The sequence below is a fragment of the Rhinolophus hipposideros genome (genome assembly GCF_964194185.1).
Source record: "Rhinolophus hipposideros genome assembly, chromosome: 11".
NCBI lineage: Eukaryota > Metazoa > Chordata > Mammalia > Chiroptera > Rhinolophidae > Rhinolophus > Rhinolophus hipposideros.
The window spans coordinates 81,622,541-81,639,829 of record NC_138057.1 but is presented as its reverse complement, the minus strand read 5'-3'; the positions used below and the strand labels follow the sequence as shown (position 1 = coordinate 81,639,829).

The following is a 17,289-nucleotide window of genomic DNA, read 5'->3' as shown; positions in this document are numbered from 1 at the left end:
AGGCCCAGGCTTGCCCAAGGGGGGGCCAGGGCTCAGCCACAGCTCCCCAGCACCCCCTGGTGGCTGGCCATGAAAAAGAAGCCCGGAGCATGAGGTGGGACCCCCTGGCCCTCCAGCTGCCCACACCAGCAGCTCTCAGGTTCAGGGGGGTGGGCCTCCCCTCGTCCTCTGCTCCCTACCCGTCACTGCGGCTGAGACTGCAGGGTCAGCATCTAGAATCTCAGACATACTATCCCGCTCCTCCAGGAAAGCCGTGCACCCTTCTTCCCTCCTGATGTGACCCAGTCTGTCCCCTGAAGCCTCTGTAGCACTGCGGGTCACAGAGCAGTCGTTCCTGGAGCCCTGGGCGCCGATCTTCCCAGGGGACCCACAGATCAGAAAGTCCACTGTAAGCCCCATGTTATCGTTCCACAAGGCTGGGCTGCAGCACTGCGTCGCCCGTCTGGGCTGGCACACTGGCCTCTGCTCCCAGTCTCCATGGAGCAAGCCTGAAGCCCTCTGGAGCCAGGTCACAGGAGGTGTCAGGGCCCCCAGCACAGGCAGAAGCAGGGCCTGCCTGACTCTGTGGGGGTCTCTCTCGATCCCTCCTCACCGGGTTCTGGGTAGATGCCGCCCACCCAGCTGCTTGGCTCTCACGGTCACGAGCACCCAGCACAACCCAGGCCAGCAGAGGGGCTCGTCCTCAGAGCTTGACACCCACCCCTGAAAGCCCGACACCCAAGGCATCATTCCAGATGAAGGCTCCTGGGCGCAGACACCAACATGAGCCCCTGCTATGTCACCGAGCTCCCGTCTGCAGGCTGCCTGCCAGCTGTACCAGGCAGGAGTCCAGGCCCACACTCGCTCACTGCCCAGCGCTTCCTGTACCTGAACCAGAGACAAAAACGCACCTCAAACTCCCGGCTCATTGTCCGCACTGGCCAGTCAGCCACCCGTCCGAGCCGGGAGACATGCACAGGGCTGCCCAACCATCCTCTCCCCCTCCTCAGTGACACAACCCAGCAGCCTGAGAAAGCCTCCATTTGAAACCAACAAAACACTCACACCTAGAGACATGCTTTTCATTAACCACACATGCCCTGCAGGAATTGACGGGAGACATCCCTCCCCACACTGCTTGTAGCAAAAGGGTTGGATAGTGACCCCAAAAGAAAGGTCCAGGCCCTCAGCCCCTCAGTTAGAAACAGGGTGTGTGTAGACGTCACTAAGGTAAGGGTCTGGAGATGAGCTCACCCTGGATTAGGGCGGGCCCACACCCAGTGATAAGTGAGCTGATAAGACCCACAGAGCAGAGAAGTACTGACCAGAGGAAAAGCCACGTGGAGACGGAGCAGTGACGGAACTGATGTGACCGCAGCTCAGGACCACCTGGGGCCCCAGGAGCTGGCAGAGGCAGGAAGGTCCCTCCCCAGAGCCTCTGGAGGGAGCACAGCCCTATGACACCTGGGTTTAGGATTTCAGCCTCCAGAATCAGGAGGGAATAAATTTCTGCCTTGTTAGCCACCAAATTACAGACATTTGTTAGAAGAGCTGCAGGAAACCCATGGAGACTGCAACAGCCCTGCCCTGCCCAGGAACTAGGGAAGGTCGCTGCAAAGTGGGCGAGCTGAGACCCAGCCTGACCTGGCAGGACAGCACTCCGGGGGAAAGCACACATGGATACCAAGGAAACATCAGGGACTGGGGTGGACATAGGGCTTGGAACAGGGTGGGAAGGGCCAGGCCCTTCCAGGTGCGCTGCACCTGCAGCTGGGCCTGGCCACGCCCACTGCCCTCGACCAGGCCCTGCCCAGGAAGTGCTGTCTGCAGTGGGGAAGCCTGGGTGTGAGCTGTCCCTCCCCCGAGGCTGGACCGTGGCCCATGGTTTAACCCTGGGAGCTTCCGTGTCCTCATCTCAAGGCAGGGCACGTGGGGCTAGACTGCTGACAGCGGGCCATGCAGACACTGGTCGCTCTGCTGCCTTGCGTGCCAGGGTCTCCCCTGGGAGTTACAGGGACTGCACACGTGGCCACACTGGCCCGGGCTGGGCAGCGACATGGGCCCTGCGCTCAGAATGGCCAGCACAGCTGCCCCACGCGGCCCTGGCAGAGGCATCCCTGTGCTGCCAGTTCCAGTAGGAGCGCAGCAGAGAGGAGACCCGGGGCCGCGAGGCCCTCCAGCCAGGGCCGAGAACGGGCTCTGTGCTCACCACACCAGGAGGCCTGTGTCTGCAGCAGGGGGCCTGACCTCTCTGGACCACACGCTACATGGAGTCGTGGTGCCCGCCTGCCCGCCCTAGCCAGAGCCTGGCGCCTCCTATTCCCAGCGTGGGTCCAACCGGCTGCACCAACTACAAAAACACCAGTGGACTTAGGATGCTGTCCCCGAGTGGAGGTGGGGGACACAGACAGCCCCAGCGGAGCCCACAGCACTTCCCTGCCAGCAGATTCTCTTGCTACCATCCCATGTGGCACCCACCTTGTGCCTGAACGTGAGAGGAGACGCAGAGCTGGCCGGCCAGCCGCACGATGGGCCTCTTGGGCTGCCTTCACTCCAGGCCGCATTTGTGGCTCCTCTGGACAGAGAAGTTCGGGTCAAACTGACAGCCGTGGGGGAGACTGAGGCTGACAGACCCGATGTGGGCACAGTGCGGGTGGAGTGTTTCAGGTCCAGCACATCCACAGAAAGCATTTCCCCCAGCACACGGTCCGGGACATGGGACCCCTGCACTGGCACCAGGTCTGGCTCCCAGTCACGCCCAATGTGCTCCACACTTGCTTGGCCCTGGGACTCTGGCGTTTCCTCGGTTCCAACACCATCCCCCACCCCACCCCCAGTGCCCAATTACGCATCTGTCGGCTCTGAGCTCACTAGACAGCAGTTTCCTGAGCCCCCCTTCTTTGTGCCCAGCACTGGCTTCCCTGGGAGGTGCTCAGCAAGTAGTGGGTGACGGGATGTGTCCTGGGGGCTCAGAGGGCTCAGCAGTCACAGCCTGAACAGTGAGACAGGAGACATGGACCTGGTCTCGGGCCAAGCACACTGCTCTCTTGCCTTCAGGAGCCTGACGCCATCACCGTGCACATGAGCGAGGAACCCCAGGCCGCCTCCATGATTGCTACCGCGTTTCCCCGAAAATAAGACCCAGCCGGACAATCAGCTGTAATGCGTCTTTTGAAGCAAAAACTAATATAAGACCCAATCTTATTTTACAATAAGACCAGCTGTAATATAATATAATAGCAAGTCTTATATTAATTTTTGCTCCGAAAGATGCATTAGAGCTGATGGTCCGGCTGGGTCTTATTTTCAGACAAACAGGGTAAGACAGCGCCTCTTTGGCAGAGGCCCCATTCCTGCCCCAGGAAAGCTGAATTCCAGGAAAGAACATGAAGGTGGAAAAGCCAGGCTCCCGGCAAAAGGGACTTGGGCATTGGGTCTTTCCAAGCGGCTGAAAGGAGGGCAGATGGACAGAGGGACATTACTCGGGTGCACGGCCTCTCTTCCTACCGACACTGGGCACATCTGCAGAGCACGGCCCAGTTTACAGTCTGTTTGGTCTTGTTGCCCCTTGAAACACTCAACAGCTTTGAAGCAGACTTGGCTCCTGGCCCAGAACTCGCTGGCTCCCCGTCCTGAGGTGGCCTCCTCCTCCACACCCCCTCCCATCGTGGCTCAGCCCAGAGGAGGGTCCTTCCACCGCAGAGCCCGACAGAGCCACAGGCCTTGTCCTGCGTCCCAGTCCCACCTCTCTAGACCCCTCCAGCTAGAATGCTGGCCAGCTCCAGGTCCCCGGATGAGCCGAGGGATAGGGAGGGGTGACTCTCCTGACCGCCCCTTGTGTCACGGCCGCGGCAGGGGGAGGGTGCTCAGCCGGGAGGGTCGGTGGCCGCATGGGGAAGACCAGCTCTGGCAGCCACTGCCCCTGCACACGGCTTGTGCTGGCTCTCCCTCGGGCCAGGGGACTCCGAAGTCCTTGGGGTGTGTACAGGGCCGTGGGAACAAAGCAGCCGCCCAGGATCCGCCCTGGCTGGGGAAGGTCATGACCTGGTTTCCACGGTCCTGGTCCCCTTGGTCAGGTGGACAGAGACGCAGGGACCGCTGGGACCACTGCACCCACAGCCCATCATGACATCGGAACGGGACCATTGGCTCTCGGCAACAGCAGGTCTGGGCGCCACGCCCGCTCGACTGCAGTTCGGCTGGGTGACCTTCAGCAGATTACTCAGCCCCTCTGGTGCTGGCTTCCAAGGCGTGGGGACGGTTGGCGGTAGGGCAGAGCACACAGGTGGCATGTGGTCACGGGACCCGCTGGCCAGTGCTGGCCCTGACCAGCCTCCTGCCTAGCTCTGCCACTGAAGACCAGCAATCACTGCCCCCTCCTGCCAGGCGTTCACGCTCTCCCTGGCAGCCGTGCCTGTGTTTCCAACAACACAAAACTGTTCCTAAGCCCTAGATGAAAACAAGACTTCTCCACCCGTGAGGCCCACAGGACCTCTGCATCTGGGTCTGAAGAATAGCTCCCGACCTCCCTCCACAGTGGGCCCTCGGCCTGCCCAGCACTACTCCCCATCAGGGGTGGGAGCGATGCCCTGGGACCCCTGACTGCTCACTGAACCCAGGGCACAGGCACATTCCAGAAGGGAACAGGACACGAGACGTACAACTTCCCAGGAACATCACGGTGGTGGGTTTGGAAGGGACTGGAACATCCAATGTCTGCCACACCACAGGGTGGCCCCATCAGAGCCAGGCTCACACCAGAGTTTGGAGACTAAGGGAGCGGGGCTGCCAGTGCCCACTTCGGCCACACAACTAGGGAGGCCCGGGGGCATGGTGTCATCGGGTAAAACTGGGCCTGCACTGTGGGGGAAGCGTCTATATTGGCTTTCAGCCTCCATACCTAACTCACTCTCTCAACAGTGCTTCACTGCGGACAAAGGGAGCCTCTGTGGGGCCACATGCACCCCGGGAAAACCCCAGTGCCCCCAACACACTCTACAGTTTGGCAAATCCTGCCTGGAAACAGAGTTGAACACAAAACTCAGCATGTGGTGCCATGTGGACTTGGCCCTCCACCAAAGTTCCCAGCATCCCCTGCTGGAGCTGCAGGACAAATTGGCTCTTAATGAGAGGAAGTCATCCTTCCAGGGGAAGAATGTGGCCACTGGAGAAATAGTTTTCAACGGTGCTGGCCCCTCCTTTTAAAGAGCCTACTTCTCTAGAAGCCGAGTGGTTAAAATGTGAAGTAGTGTTACTTGGGATCTGCTGAAAGGTAAGGAGTTAAATCACTTTTATTTCAAAGCAAGTAAAAATTCTGTCTCACTCGCCAAGAGATGAAGGGTGGCGGGGAATACGAGGCCAACCCCCACCCCTACTTATCACTGCCCCATGAAGGAAAAAAGCAAAAAGAGAAAAAGCTGCTCGGGGGCCAGTGGAGGCATCTCCGCCTCCCACTGGTCATTAGAAAACACAGGTGGCATTTTCCACCATGAACAGGTTTCACAGCAGTCAGCGGCTAAGGGAAACACCCCCTTTGGAACACGAACAACTTGTGGTCAATGAAACCCCTCCTACCTGGCAGCCACGCTTCCTCAAATCCAATGCTACGGCCGGAAGAAGGTCCCTCCAGAATTGCAAACAAATTCCTGACCTGCTGTCTCTATCAAAACCTGCCCACCTTCAGCTACACAGTGAGACCTGCTCTGTCTATTGAGAGACAAGCAGAGAAGGGAAACGAGCTGTCGAGATCTATTTCTTCTACAAAATTATAAACCGTTTCCATTCTGTAATAAGATCAGTAGGGACCAATTATGGAATTCTGGCTGTGGGCCACGCGCACACGCAAACACACACACACACCATGGGGTAGGTGCTGTTATTGTCCCCATTTGACAGATGGGGTCACTGAGGCTCAGACAGGCTGAGCAGCTCACCGACGACCACATGGCTGGTAAACGATGGCACTGGGACTCCGGCCCAACCCTGCCCTCCCTACAGCAGTCGATTCTGAATGCATTTGTGCTCATGGCAAAACAGCGTTTCTGGCTCAGTTAGGGGTCCTAAGTTTTTTAAGATCCTAATTTTTTAAAGATAGACAAAGCTTTTTCCTGAATCTTTCCTACAAAAGGCAGACTGTGAGCACACAAAAGACACTAGCAATTACAAACAACTGGCACAACACAGAAAAGCTCCTGCGTGATAAATTAATCCAAACCCACCTTGTGCGGCCGGCCTCAGCACACTCCACACACCTTCCCACCTCCCAATTCAGAACTTCCACCAACAGCAACTTGGGTGGTGGCAACAGTGACCTGGCTCCTGAAGCAGAGACACAAGCCGAGCGCTTCACAGGTGTGCCCAGGTGAGCTCCCAAACATCCCCGAGGCGCCATGACTGGTCCCTCGCTTTACAAATGCGAGACCTAAAGCTCAGCAGCCTCACCTGCTTCACCTGAATCCTCCCACCAGCAAGAGGTCTACACCAGCCAACAGTCCTCCCCCATCTGTGTGACCACCCGCTCCCAGGGGAGCCCTGGAGCTGCCTCCCGCCTGGCTAAGCACGGCCCCGGCCTCCCCCAGTTCATCCTGGATCCCTGGGCAAGTCTGGTTGGAAGCGTGCTCAGACGGTGTGTCTCCAGAAGTTGCAAAAGTTGGCACTGCCAGTCGGATCCGGGCGCCAGCCCACCCTGCTGTCCCGAAGGCTCAGCTGTCCTGGGAACCTGCCCGCACATGGGCTGCCAGTCTTGGCAGGACCCACAGAAACCCCTTCACACACCAGCTCCCCAGCTCTCCCCTGCATCCACACAGGAGGCTGTCCACACTGGACCACATTTCCACCTGCTCCGATACCGAGAACAGTCCTTCCTCTGAGGCAGTGTGGGTGCAGCTCCCATCCACCCTCACGGGCTCTGTGCCCCTAGGAAGCAGCTGTGTTTGTGATCCCCTTTTCCAGCTGGAGCAGCTGAGGCTCGCCATGTGACAAGAACTTGCCTGAGGCGCCACCCCCACCCTCAGGCCACCGCAAGGCCAGCACGAGCCTGAACTTGTGTTTCAGCTATGCCCCATGCCCCCAGCATGACTTATAGAAAGAGGGGACTTCGGGAATTTCATTCTTCTCACAAGCGTAAAGGTGCAGGGCCAGTGGGTTCGACAGCCCTCCCCACTAGTAGCCGCCGTCACTGTGAGAAATGGCTGTGAGCATGCGTTCCCTCTCCCTTGGTGCCGCAGGCAGGGCCCCAGGACCAAGTCAAGGCCTGTCCAGTTCAGAGGCCTCCGTTCTCTGAGTAGACGCAGGCTCCCGGGGACCCTACCTCAGGCGTGAGCACTGGTGAGGCGGGGACTGGCCGGGCCCAGGATGGGCCATGTGAACACGACCACGTGTGTGAGCATGGCCAGGGGCTCACGCTGACTCTCGGGGACACCGGGAGGAAACGCTGTCTGTCCTGGCCTCTGCCTCTGGGAGACTCCCAAGATGGAGGCGGGGCCTAGGAATCTGACCGCCTACAGATCACCAGGATATTCCAACGCACCCTGAGTACTTGCAGCAGTCACCTACTTGTGGGCACGGTTCTCCAGCATTGTCTTATACTGAACCCCAGTGTGTGAAGGGGAGAAACACGGACTCCACAGGTTGAAGTGCAGACTCCCAGGGCCCACTCTGCCCAGCTCCTGAGGCACTGCCCAGGAAAGCTGGGCTCCAGGCTGGACACAGTGGGCACTGCCGACTTGGAACACCTCTACATTATGGTGGCATGTGCCTTCCTGAGGCTTCCACTGGCTGGCCGAGCTCTGCCCTCCATGTCCACCCAGAAGGCAGCTGTCCCTTATCCCAGGACGGCCCTTAGATGTCAGAAGGCAGGAGTCGGCATGTTTCCACCAGCCTCGGGTCACAGCTCCCCAAAGCCCCATGTCCCTCCCAAGCTGGTCCACGGGAGACACGGATACTGGGCCCTTGAACAAGGGCGGCCACTGCTGTCCTCACATGGCCTCCCATCCCCACAGGCCACAAGCACCCCTTGGGACAGCCTCGGAGGCTCCGTCTGAGCAGTGCCTGCTCCCCGTGTTTGTCCCCCGTGTTGCATGGGGTACTCTGCCTTTCCTGCTTACCTCAAACACTTCTTCATCCAGAATCCGGGTGCCGAACACAATGATGCCATTGACGTCTATAATGGGGTGGTCACTGCGGTCCAGGAATTTAGTGGCCTTCTTTTTACAGTCAAGGATCAAGGTGACATTTTTCTTGTGGACGCTGAGTGCAATTCTGTGCCACCTGCAAAGAAACAGACAACGCGGCGGGTGACGGGCAGCTCGGTCACCAGTTCAGGTGACGCTGCTGCAAACTACTGGAGGTCCGAGGAAGAGGCCCTGCCTCCTGCACCGGTGTCGTGGGGCTGAGCCGTTTGGAGCCGGGCCTCTGCAGTCAGGACACATTTGGGCACAGATCCCAGCCACACCACGGCCATCGTGAGGCACATCCCACCTCTGGAAGCCTCAGATTTCTTGTCTCTCAGACGAGGTCCGCTGTCTAACCCACAAGCTCCTGGGGAAGCCCCAAGCACAGGCTCTGAACCGTGATGGGCTCGCCAGGGTCTAGTGCAGGGAGGCGTGTGGTACTGCCTTGTGTGGACCGCAGGGCCCCCCGCAGCAAACCGCAGGCTGCTGGCGAAGACCGAGTTTGATGGGGAATGGTGAAACTGAGGGATCTCCAGAAAACTCTCAGTGAGAAATCCGGTGGCGGGGGGGCGGGGGGGTGGCTGGGTCACAGCCTGAAGGTCTTCATCCCACATGGCCTCAGACGTGTTAGCCAACAAAGGCGACTTTCAAACTACCAGGGTTTAGGTATACACCCAACACAGTTCTGGGGAGGTCTGCTTTCTTTTAAATCACTCATTCCCACCTCTCATGTGACTGTGGCCATCAGGACTCCTTAGATCCTGTCTGAATCAAGAAGGTACAACCACACGACCTCCCGGGTCCCTTCTGGCACCGAGAGGTTAGCACCTGATGAGCTTTAGTGACTTTTACAAAGGGACACAGGGGCTCAGGGAGAAGACAGGATGCCCGGATCCACAGAGCGTGACCCGAGACTGGGACTCAGCTCTCAGGACTCCACGCCCAGTGCTCTCTCCACTGTGGGCGTCTCGGCACCATGCTGCTAGCAGCACATCCTGCGGTCATGTCCCCATCCGGCCAGCGCGCCTGCCTGCCCGACCCTCCGGAAGGAGAAGGGCTGGTTGCTGAGTGGCGCCCACTTACTTGCCATCTGACAGGTTGATGCCCCTGAAAAGGGGGTAGTCTTCCGGGCCCGGTTTCCCTGTGTGGTCCTCGTAGAGGAAGACAGGCGAGCGGCCCATCTCCAGGCCGATCTGCTGGATACCCTGCTCGTTGTAGATGGACACCAGGAAGGCCTGGCTGCCCTTCTTGGCTTTCACAGTGGTTAGAATGGAGAAGTCCTCGGGAAACGCAGACGCTGGAACAGAGGAAGAGCTAAGAAGGCAATCGGGAAGACCCCAAGCACGCCCAGCAGCTACTCTCTGCCAACAAAGCAGTGCAGGAACCTGGCGACCACATGGGTGTGCAGAGCCATCTGCAGCACATCTGCCCCTGGAGCAAACTGCTCCTGCAGCCCTTCCCTATCACCACATGGCCACACCTACCCCTTCAAGGCCCAGTTCACATCCAGAGCTGATTGGTCCCTCCAGCTGTGAGCCTTGCATGCCTTCTTCTCAGCTCCTACACTTCAGTGTATCCGTGTGTGAATCCTAGTTAGAACCTCCTAGAAAAGGCGCTTCCTCTGGACAGGGGCTGTTTCACATGCACCTTCGCACCCTCTGGAATGCCTAAAGCTGAGCCTAGCAGAGTACGTCCTCTGGAGGGAGCTGGAGCAGGGAAGAAGGCAACAGGCGGGAATGCAAGCACAAGTACACTTTTTGCCATTTCCTGGTGGGCAGGCGAAACAGAAAAAGTAGAAAGAAATCAAAAGACTTCAATCGGGGGTGAGGGGGTGGGAGGGAGAGAGATGGAGAGAGAGAAGGGAGAAAGGAAAAAAGAAAGAGCGAGCCCTGCTGTGCTGACAGGAGGGAATGCTCCTGTAACACAGGTAGGTACGACTTGGTCATTACAAGCCAGACCCAAGCGGGTCCTGCAGAAGGCGCCCAGGCCTGCTCCACGTGCTCGACTTCTCTACACACGCCCCTTCCCTTCCCTTCTTCCCAGAGCAACAGGAGGCCTTGGCCACCTCCTCCCCACGGATCATGCTGGTGGGGAAGCCAGCCGTTCTCCCACCACCTGTGCAATTTGCAGTTCTGCCTAGAACCGGGGGCTAATGGGTGTGCAGTCAGGCCAGCCAGAAAAGCTCAGGCCAAGTCAGTGTGCTTCTCCGAAGCCGCCGGAAGCCGAAGCCCACAGAGGTGTTGGCATGGACACACTAAGGGAGGAAGGAAGGGGCAGGACCCGCGCCTGCAGCCGCTCCCGCTCGATCGCACTACAGAGGGCTGTGGATCTGGCTAAGGGCCTGGGGAAGGAAAGAATCCATTATCAGAGCTGCTCCTTCTTTAGAACTGTAACAAGGTCGCCCAGATGGCCCCAGAAGGCCACTCTGTTGGGTGGCAGAGCAGTTCCCAACGACCTGTGTATGGGTGCCCTCTGCTGGCGGAATCGCTGTGCAGCGGGCAGCTGGCCTCTGCTTCTAGACATTACAGCAGGGCACACAGGGTACCATGCTGGGGAGTGTAGGGGCCTACAAGGCACCAGGCCAAGGGTGTCCTAAGGCTCCCAAGGGACAGAGGAGAAAATCGCCTGCAGCAGCCTCTGCAGAACCAGGGGGAAGGCAAGAGGGGGCCATAGCTGCTTCAAACAGTGAGTCCAAAGCGGGCCCACAGAGGTTAGCTGGGAGAGTGGTACGCGGTGTTGAGGCTGAGGCAGAGGCGGGCTGAACACTCCATCCCATGGGCCCCTAACCTGACTGAGGCTGACAGGGAAAGGGCCAGGCTCCCTGTCGGGGGCCACGCACCTGCGTTAGCGAGCTAGACGCTGGGGAATGTTGGCTGTGCCCAGTGCCGTGGCCTGGCTCTGCTCCCAGGGGGACCGCTCATGGCCCCGTCCCCAGCACTAGGGACAGCTCTAGGTGGCAGGTGATGGTGGTCATCTGAGGAAAGGCTGGTTTCTTTGAGGAACCAACTCAAGCTGCCCTTCTACTTCCAGACAGGAAGCCTTTGGGAAGAAGTTCACTGAGGTCACCGTTGTCACACAGCCATCAGCTTCACACTGTCCCCCCAAATTCAGGCTGTGAGGGGGGAATTGGAGGTCACGGCCCTAGCTGCACCAGCCATGCAGGGAGCAGGACCTGCTGTGCAGGCCCCAAGGGGAGACCCCGGCTGCCAGGCCAGCAGCAGGATGTTGGTGGCCTCATCTGTCCCTGGGGATGAATGGGCACTGAGGGGCCCAGGGTGTGCTTGACCTGAAGCAACTCAGAGCTCACTGTCCACGTGCAGGACAGACTGTGCAATTATGACCTCAGCCAGTGACTCTCGTTTCAAAGGGTCAACTGCCTCCTGTCCCCACTCCCTCACAATGCCATGCCACTACAGCCATTGTCCTGTCTTAAACACGAAGAGTGGGAAATGAGTGAGCTCATTTTCTCCCGCATGATACATTGCCGGGGACCACGAATCCCCCTGTCTCCCAGCTCATCAAGATGCTCTTTCCTAATGTTTAAATCTCTGTGGTAACAAGTTTTCTCAGCTCAGATAACCTAAAAGGGTAAATTATGTTTAACATGAACTGCTCTCCTGGCAAAATAACAATGGATCTATTGTCACTTTAGAGATGGTCCATTCCAGTCGTGACATGAGCTTGGATCCTGCCGCACGGCCTCACTTACACTGTCTGGGCAGCCTGGGAGAAATGAGCTGCTGTCTGTCTCTGCATATGTCATTTCTCAGAGAAAAGTCACAGCTGAGGGGTGGGCTGGGCACGAGGCCCAATTACTTCCTTGTATCATTTCCTTTTCACTTGGGCTGAGGCCCAAAGGCACTGGCACAGTTTAGGTATACAGGAGGAGTTTAACAAATGCACATGCTATTAAACTGAATCCTACTAAGCCAACAGTTACTGGACAGGATGTTCTGCGGGATGGAGGCTGATTCTGGAGCCCCCGGCCCGCCATGGAGGGAAAGGCTGGGGTGAGGGGGAAAGAGGGCCGGAGGGTGTCAAGTCCAGTCCCTGCCTCAGATCCTGGACAGGGAGTCTCAGCCGCCCCACAATTACCAGATAGAGGACAAAATAGAGAGTGGACCTCAACTGTCGGCACGAGAACCGAGGAGGGGCCACCTGAGCACAGCATCCCTCCCTCTCCAGCTGCCACACACACAGGCATCTAAAACGCAGCCGGACAGGCCACTCCCCGGAACAGGGATAGCACAGAAAAAAGACAAGTGGCGTGGCATGGCATTCAGAGTTTCCGAGACAGAACGGGGCAGAGAAGGTGTGCTGTTTCCTCAGGTCCCAAGTACACAAAGCTACACTGCGCTGATCTACAAGGATGTCCTTTCACCAAGTCCCCTGACTCGGCACCTTGGGACACGCAGAAGGAGCCAAGAAACTCCTATGTCAGTCATTCTGAAGCCGCCTCCGGTTTATGTGGCCCTAATGAGGGGACCGTCATCTGTGGGCCCATTCGACAACTAAGATAATTATGACTAGGAGGCTCTCTGAACTCTTTGAGTCTAATCAAGTTACTAAGTTGAGAGCTTAGGGGGAAAGTGGGCTTAAAAAACTTCCTTGTCTTACTGCTCAGGAATTCATACTCGATCTCCAATAACCAGCCTGTACTCTGAGACCCTAGGGTACTTCTTGCCAGCAGATGATACCAGGGGGAGAAGGATAAAAGGACACAAATTCCAGTGAGTTTGCCGTGCCCGTGACCCGAACTGGGTGGCAGGGATCAGATGAAAGTAACTGTCAGCAAACAAACTACAGGTCACCTCCAAGAGGGGACGCCTTACTGCCACAGGAGGGCCTATAATGTGACAACAGCATGCCCGCCAGGCCCGGCGGCTGTGAGGCCTGGATAACCGGGTTCCAGAGCCTTGGGCAGCCAGCCCCTTCGAGCCTTCCCCTGGACGCAGCCCCTCAGTCTTCCTAGGACAGGAATTCTAAACTGGGGACACAGGGCAGAAAGCAGGCAATTCTGGGCAAAGACACAAGTGAGCACTCAGTGGGTGATTCCAAAAGACATGTTTCCCCCCAAAAGGTTCAGAAACACTCCTCTGGATGTAGGAACAATGAGACCCCACAGTTCTCCGCAGTGGGGAGCAGAGCAGAGCCCTGACAGTGACCTCCCTCTGCAGTGACGAGTCAGACCTTCTCCAGGCTGGACGTGAACCCAGGGCAACTCGGGAGCCCAAAGTGGGGCTCCTTGAGAGGCACTGAAGAGAGCTGGCGCCTCCGAGCAGTCTCCTCAACCCAAAACGACGTCCTTGAAAAGGGCTAACCCAGCCTCTCTGTCAGAGACAAACTGTTCAAAGTGTTGGTGGAGTCAAAGGAAGGCTGAGAATACAGTTGGGGTGAAACAAAGGGTCGGAGGAAGAAAAAGCGCAGCCCCAGAAAGAGTGTGTCCTTCAGGGACCTGGGAACGAGTGGGGACGTGGGACGAACAGAGAACTATTACTTGTCACATTCCGGTCACCAAAAAGATGGTGCAAGGTCTTCTCATAATTACAGAACATCTCATATGGGAGTTTATCTGCCCAGGGTGCCCTGGGGCTTTCTGATCTGAATCAGAAAGACCTCATATAAGGCAGGGGGAGGCTGTCAACCACTGCCCATTTTCCTGTGTCCAAATAAGCCTAGAGCAGTTAACTGACTCGGATGGAGGGAGGGAGTACCACACACTGTCCCACAGCCAGGTGACAGGGACAGCCTAGATGCTGCAGCTCAGCAGCTAACGCTGCTCTGCTCTGGGTACGTAATTAAAAGCAGAGCCTGGCAATTGATTCTCATTAAAAGCCCACACTCTCGCTGGGAGTCGTGATGTGTGATTCATGTGTCTCTTAGTGTCACTGTCCCCAATTAAGCTTCTGTCTGGAAGTGCTTCCTTTCCCGTGACCCTGAGGTTTCCCTTAACCTCGCCCCCTGGGAACCATCCATCACATTCTTGCATTTGGAGTCCTGGCAGCCTGTCTGCACCTGGAGCTACGCCTGCTTGGAGAAGCAGCAGGAACAGCGAGGCCCCAGTGCCCACCTTTGGTGGTGAATGGTGATGGCTGCCGGGGCTACGTTTTCACCATAATGAGATCAAACTGCGCTCGTTAGAAGGGCTTTCTGAAAAACCGAGCATGTTTCTCCCGGCATGCAAGCTTCCGGCACTGCTCCCTGACTGGAGGCAGGAGGGTGAAGACATACACCCCTAGGCCCCCCGCCCAGCACACACCCGCGTGTCTCTTACCGGGGTACAGCTGCTTGGTGGGCGCGCTGAGCTGGGCGTCTTTCGTGACTCTGTAAGCAACATCCGGGCCTTTGGCCGAGCGCCGCGTTGTGCAAAAGCCTGTTGTCTTGGTTATTCCATCAGGCAAGTTGTGAAAATCTAGAACCTTCAGGAGATCTGCCGGCTGAGCTGAAATGACAATGGGGTAGTGGGGGGTTAGCCACAGCCTGACCAAGAGCACTGGGGGGAGGGGTCAGATAAACTGGACACCAACTCTGAGCCAGCTTGGAAGCGCTAGGAGGAAGCTGGGATCCCACTTTGGAGAAAGGAGCATGTCCAGCTCAGCAGCCTGGTCCCGTCCCAGCCCCTGCGAACAGCCACACACCAGAAGCAGACCCTGGCTTACTCCGCCTGCCAGCCTCCACCCGCCCAACTTTGCACTAACATTGCTTTCCTGCCCCAGTCCTCAGCTGGAAGTGCTGTACACACACTCACACCCCCACCCCAGCTCCCAGTCTTCTCATTAGCATTAGAGGAACACCCCCAAACTAAGCTGAAAGGCCAGTGAGATCCCACTGCTGAGGGAAGCAGCTTTACAGAGGACGAGCTTATAAATAGGAGGGACTGACACTCACGCAACCTGCTAGGCGATTTCTGGAGTGTTGGCGCCTCCTGAGAGTCTCCCAAGGAGAATAGCAGCGCATGCGGTTCTACCCCCATCGTTACCCAATTAAAACGTGATTTTCCCACAACAGTTTACAGCAATATCCCATTTCCATGGGCCCCTGAAGACCTATGCCTATATGCAAGGCAGTGTGAAACCAAGAGTGAGGGAGGAGCAGGTCCCTGCGTCCCTTCTGGAAAGTTCTTGACCCTCCACCCAGGGCTCCTCAGAGAAGGACAGTAGTGCCGGAGGGCAGGGGAGAAGCTGGCTTTCAAACCAAAGACACACATTTACTGGACAGCTCAACAGTCCCCCCCAAACACAAAAGATGGCCTTCACATGCCTGCCCTAAATGAAGCCTGTTTCATGTGGAGAGCTCAGCTCATGTTACCGCAAACAAGAGGCCCCTAGGAGTCCCGGCAGAGAAAATAAACTCAAACACGGAGTCAAAGTGATAGAGCACACGTGCAGCTGGGCGCTCTTCTGGGGGGTTTCAGGGCATCCAGCCTCCAGAATCCACATGCCTGCCCACGCGGGTGCGGGTGTGGGTGTGGGTGTGGGTGTGGGTGTGGCTGGCCACGCCCCTCACTGGGGCACCTGGGTCTGGCCTGGCCAATCAGAGCACCACACCACCCTGTCCCAGGAGGTCGGTTCAGAGGTGGGCATGTGATTGGGCCAGGCCGAGGGGCTCCATGGGCTTCTTCCTTTGGGATGAAGGAATTCTCTGAGCTCTGCTGGCTCCACTCATGGAACCTGGAACCACAGGCGGCCACCTCCCTCCCAGGCGTGTGGGCAGACCCTGTCTGAGGATGCAGAGACAGACTCCCACACACTATTTGGGCTCCTGGATCAAGCTGTGCCTGAAGAAGGCGTATATATGAGCCAACAAGTTGTCCTTAGGCTTACGCCAATTGGGGTCCGAGTCTGACCCCTGCTACTAAAAAGTCAGCACACACTGCTGGGTGCAACCGCAGGGCCGACACAAGCTTGCCTGCTGAACTACTCGGTCCCCCCCAGAGGGCGATTACGTAGCAAAGACTCGCTCAGAGGAAAGCCCCACTGTTTTAACAAAGGCAGAGGATTTGGAGGTGAGAGAGGACCCCCAACGCCAGTTTCCCCTTTACCAGCTGCTGCCCCTGGAGCTCGGCACAGCCATCGGAGAGGGTGGCCATGCAGCCTAACGCTTGTCCAAACAAGACAAGCCCTGTGCTCGGAAGGGAAGACATGGAAGAGGAGGGGCCAGGCCAGGGCGTTCAGTGCGGGCCCTGAGATGGTGCCAGAGGGCGGTGAGAGGGCGCCCCATAGGCCACCCCCCTGCCATGACGAGCTGGGAGGGAGGAGGATACAGCTGCTGAGCAAGGCTCTGCGGAGACTGGGGTGGAAGGGAAGAGACTCTTCTTCTCCCAGCACAAAGCATGGCCCCGTCCGCAGTTCCCTCCAAAGCACCCAGATTCCAGAGTCCTCAGTGCCCTGCCTCCACTGGTGTCATTTCTACAATGCGGCTCTGCTGCAGTCCTCTGTCACTTTAATCAAGGTACCAGAAATATGAGGGATGAGGATTTCCCCTCTGCATGAAAATCATGAGGTAGGGCCAAGCGAGGGGCGCGTGGGGGCCCAGCACACTCGGTCCAAGTTGGCCCCCACTTGTGTAGAGTTGCCGCCTCTCATGGGCTCTTTGATTTTCCTGGGTGGTTTCAGCTCCACCCAGAGCCCAGCCCCCACGCAGCGTGGTCAGTGCCTTGCACATCGTGGCACCCCCCACTGGCCCGCCATCGCCCTCGCTCGACAGATGCTTTGTCCACTTGACATGAGAAGCAGAGCCAGGCGCAGGTGCCCGGCACAGCCCCAGGCCTGGACTCGGCCGTGGGAAGAGACGGCTGTGCCAGCTGCTGGCTCACCTGCCGCAGTGACACAGCCAAGCTCTGGCTCATCTCTGAGATTCAGTTCCAAGATTGACAGCGGCCAGGGGAGGGATCAAAGATCCCGGCCGGTGTTTTCTGGATTCACATCCCAATAGCCGTGATGCTCTTCCCAGACGTGCAGGCCTGTAAACCTGTTTTCTCGATTGCTGATGGGAAAGCTGTTTCCAGAAGCTTCCGGGGCCTGTTTACAGACCTCCTGGGGCACAAGCTGAAAAGGCCACCAGACCTCTCCAGGCCCAATGCCACCCTCCTGCTGGCCAAGGACTCCCTGTGCCAGGGCTAAAAGAATGTTTTTATGTT

General features: G+C 57.7%; 1 protein-coding gene across 9 annotated transcripts in view; it reads right to left on the bottom strand.

Moving 5' to 3' along the window:
• COL5A1 (collagen type V alpha 1 chain) overlaps positions 1-17,289 on the bottom strand; it is a 150,625-nt gene that overhangs the window by 99,325 nt on the left and 34,011 nt on the right. For all 9 annotated transcript variants that reach the window (XR_013994427.1, XR_013994428.1, XM_081066278.1 and 6 more), the window contains exons 2-4: positions 14,425-14,592; positions 9,234-9,447; positions 8,085-8,247 (exon numbers count right to left, since the gene is read on the bottom strand). Coding sequence is in view for 7 of the 9 variants with exons in the window: in XM_081066278.1 (XP_080922404.1) it covers positions 8,085-8,247; positions 9,234-9,447; positions 14,425-14,592 (545 nt within the window). In the remaining 2 variants the exon portion in view is untranslated. The remainder of the gene's footprint in view (positions 1-8,084; positions 8,248-9,233; positions 9,448-14,424; positions 14,593-17,289) is intronic.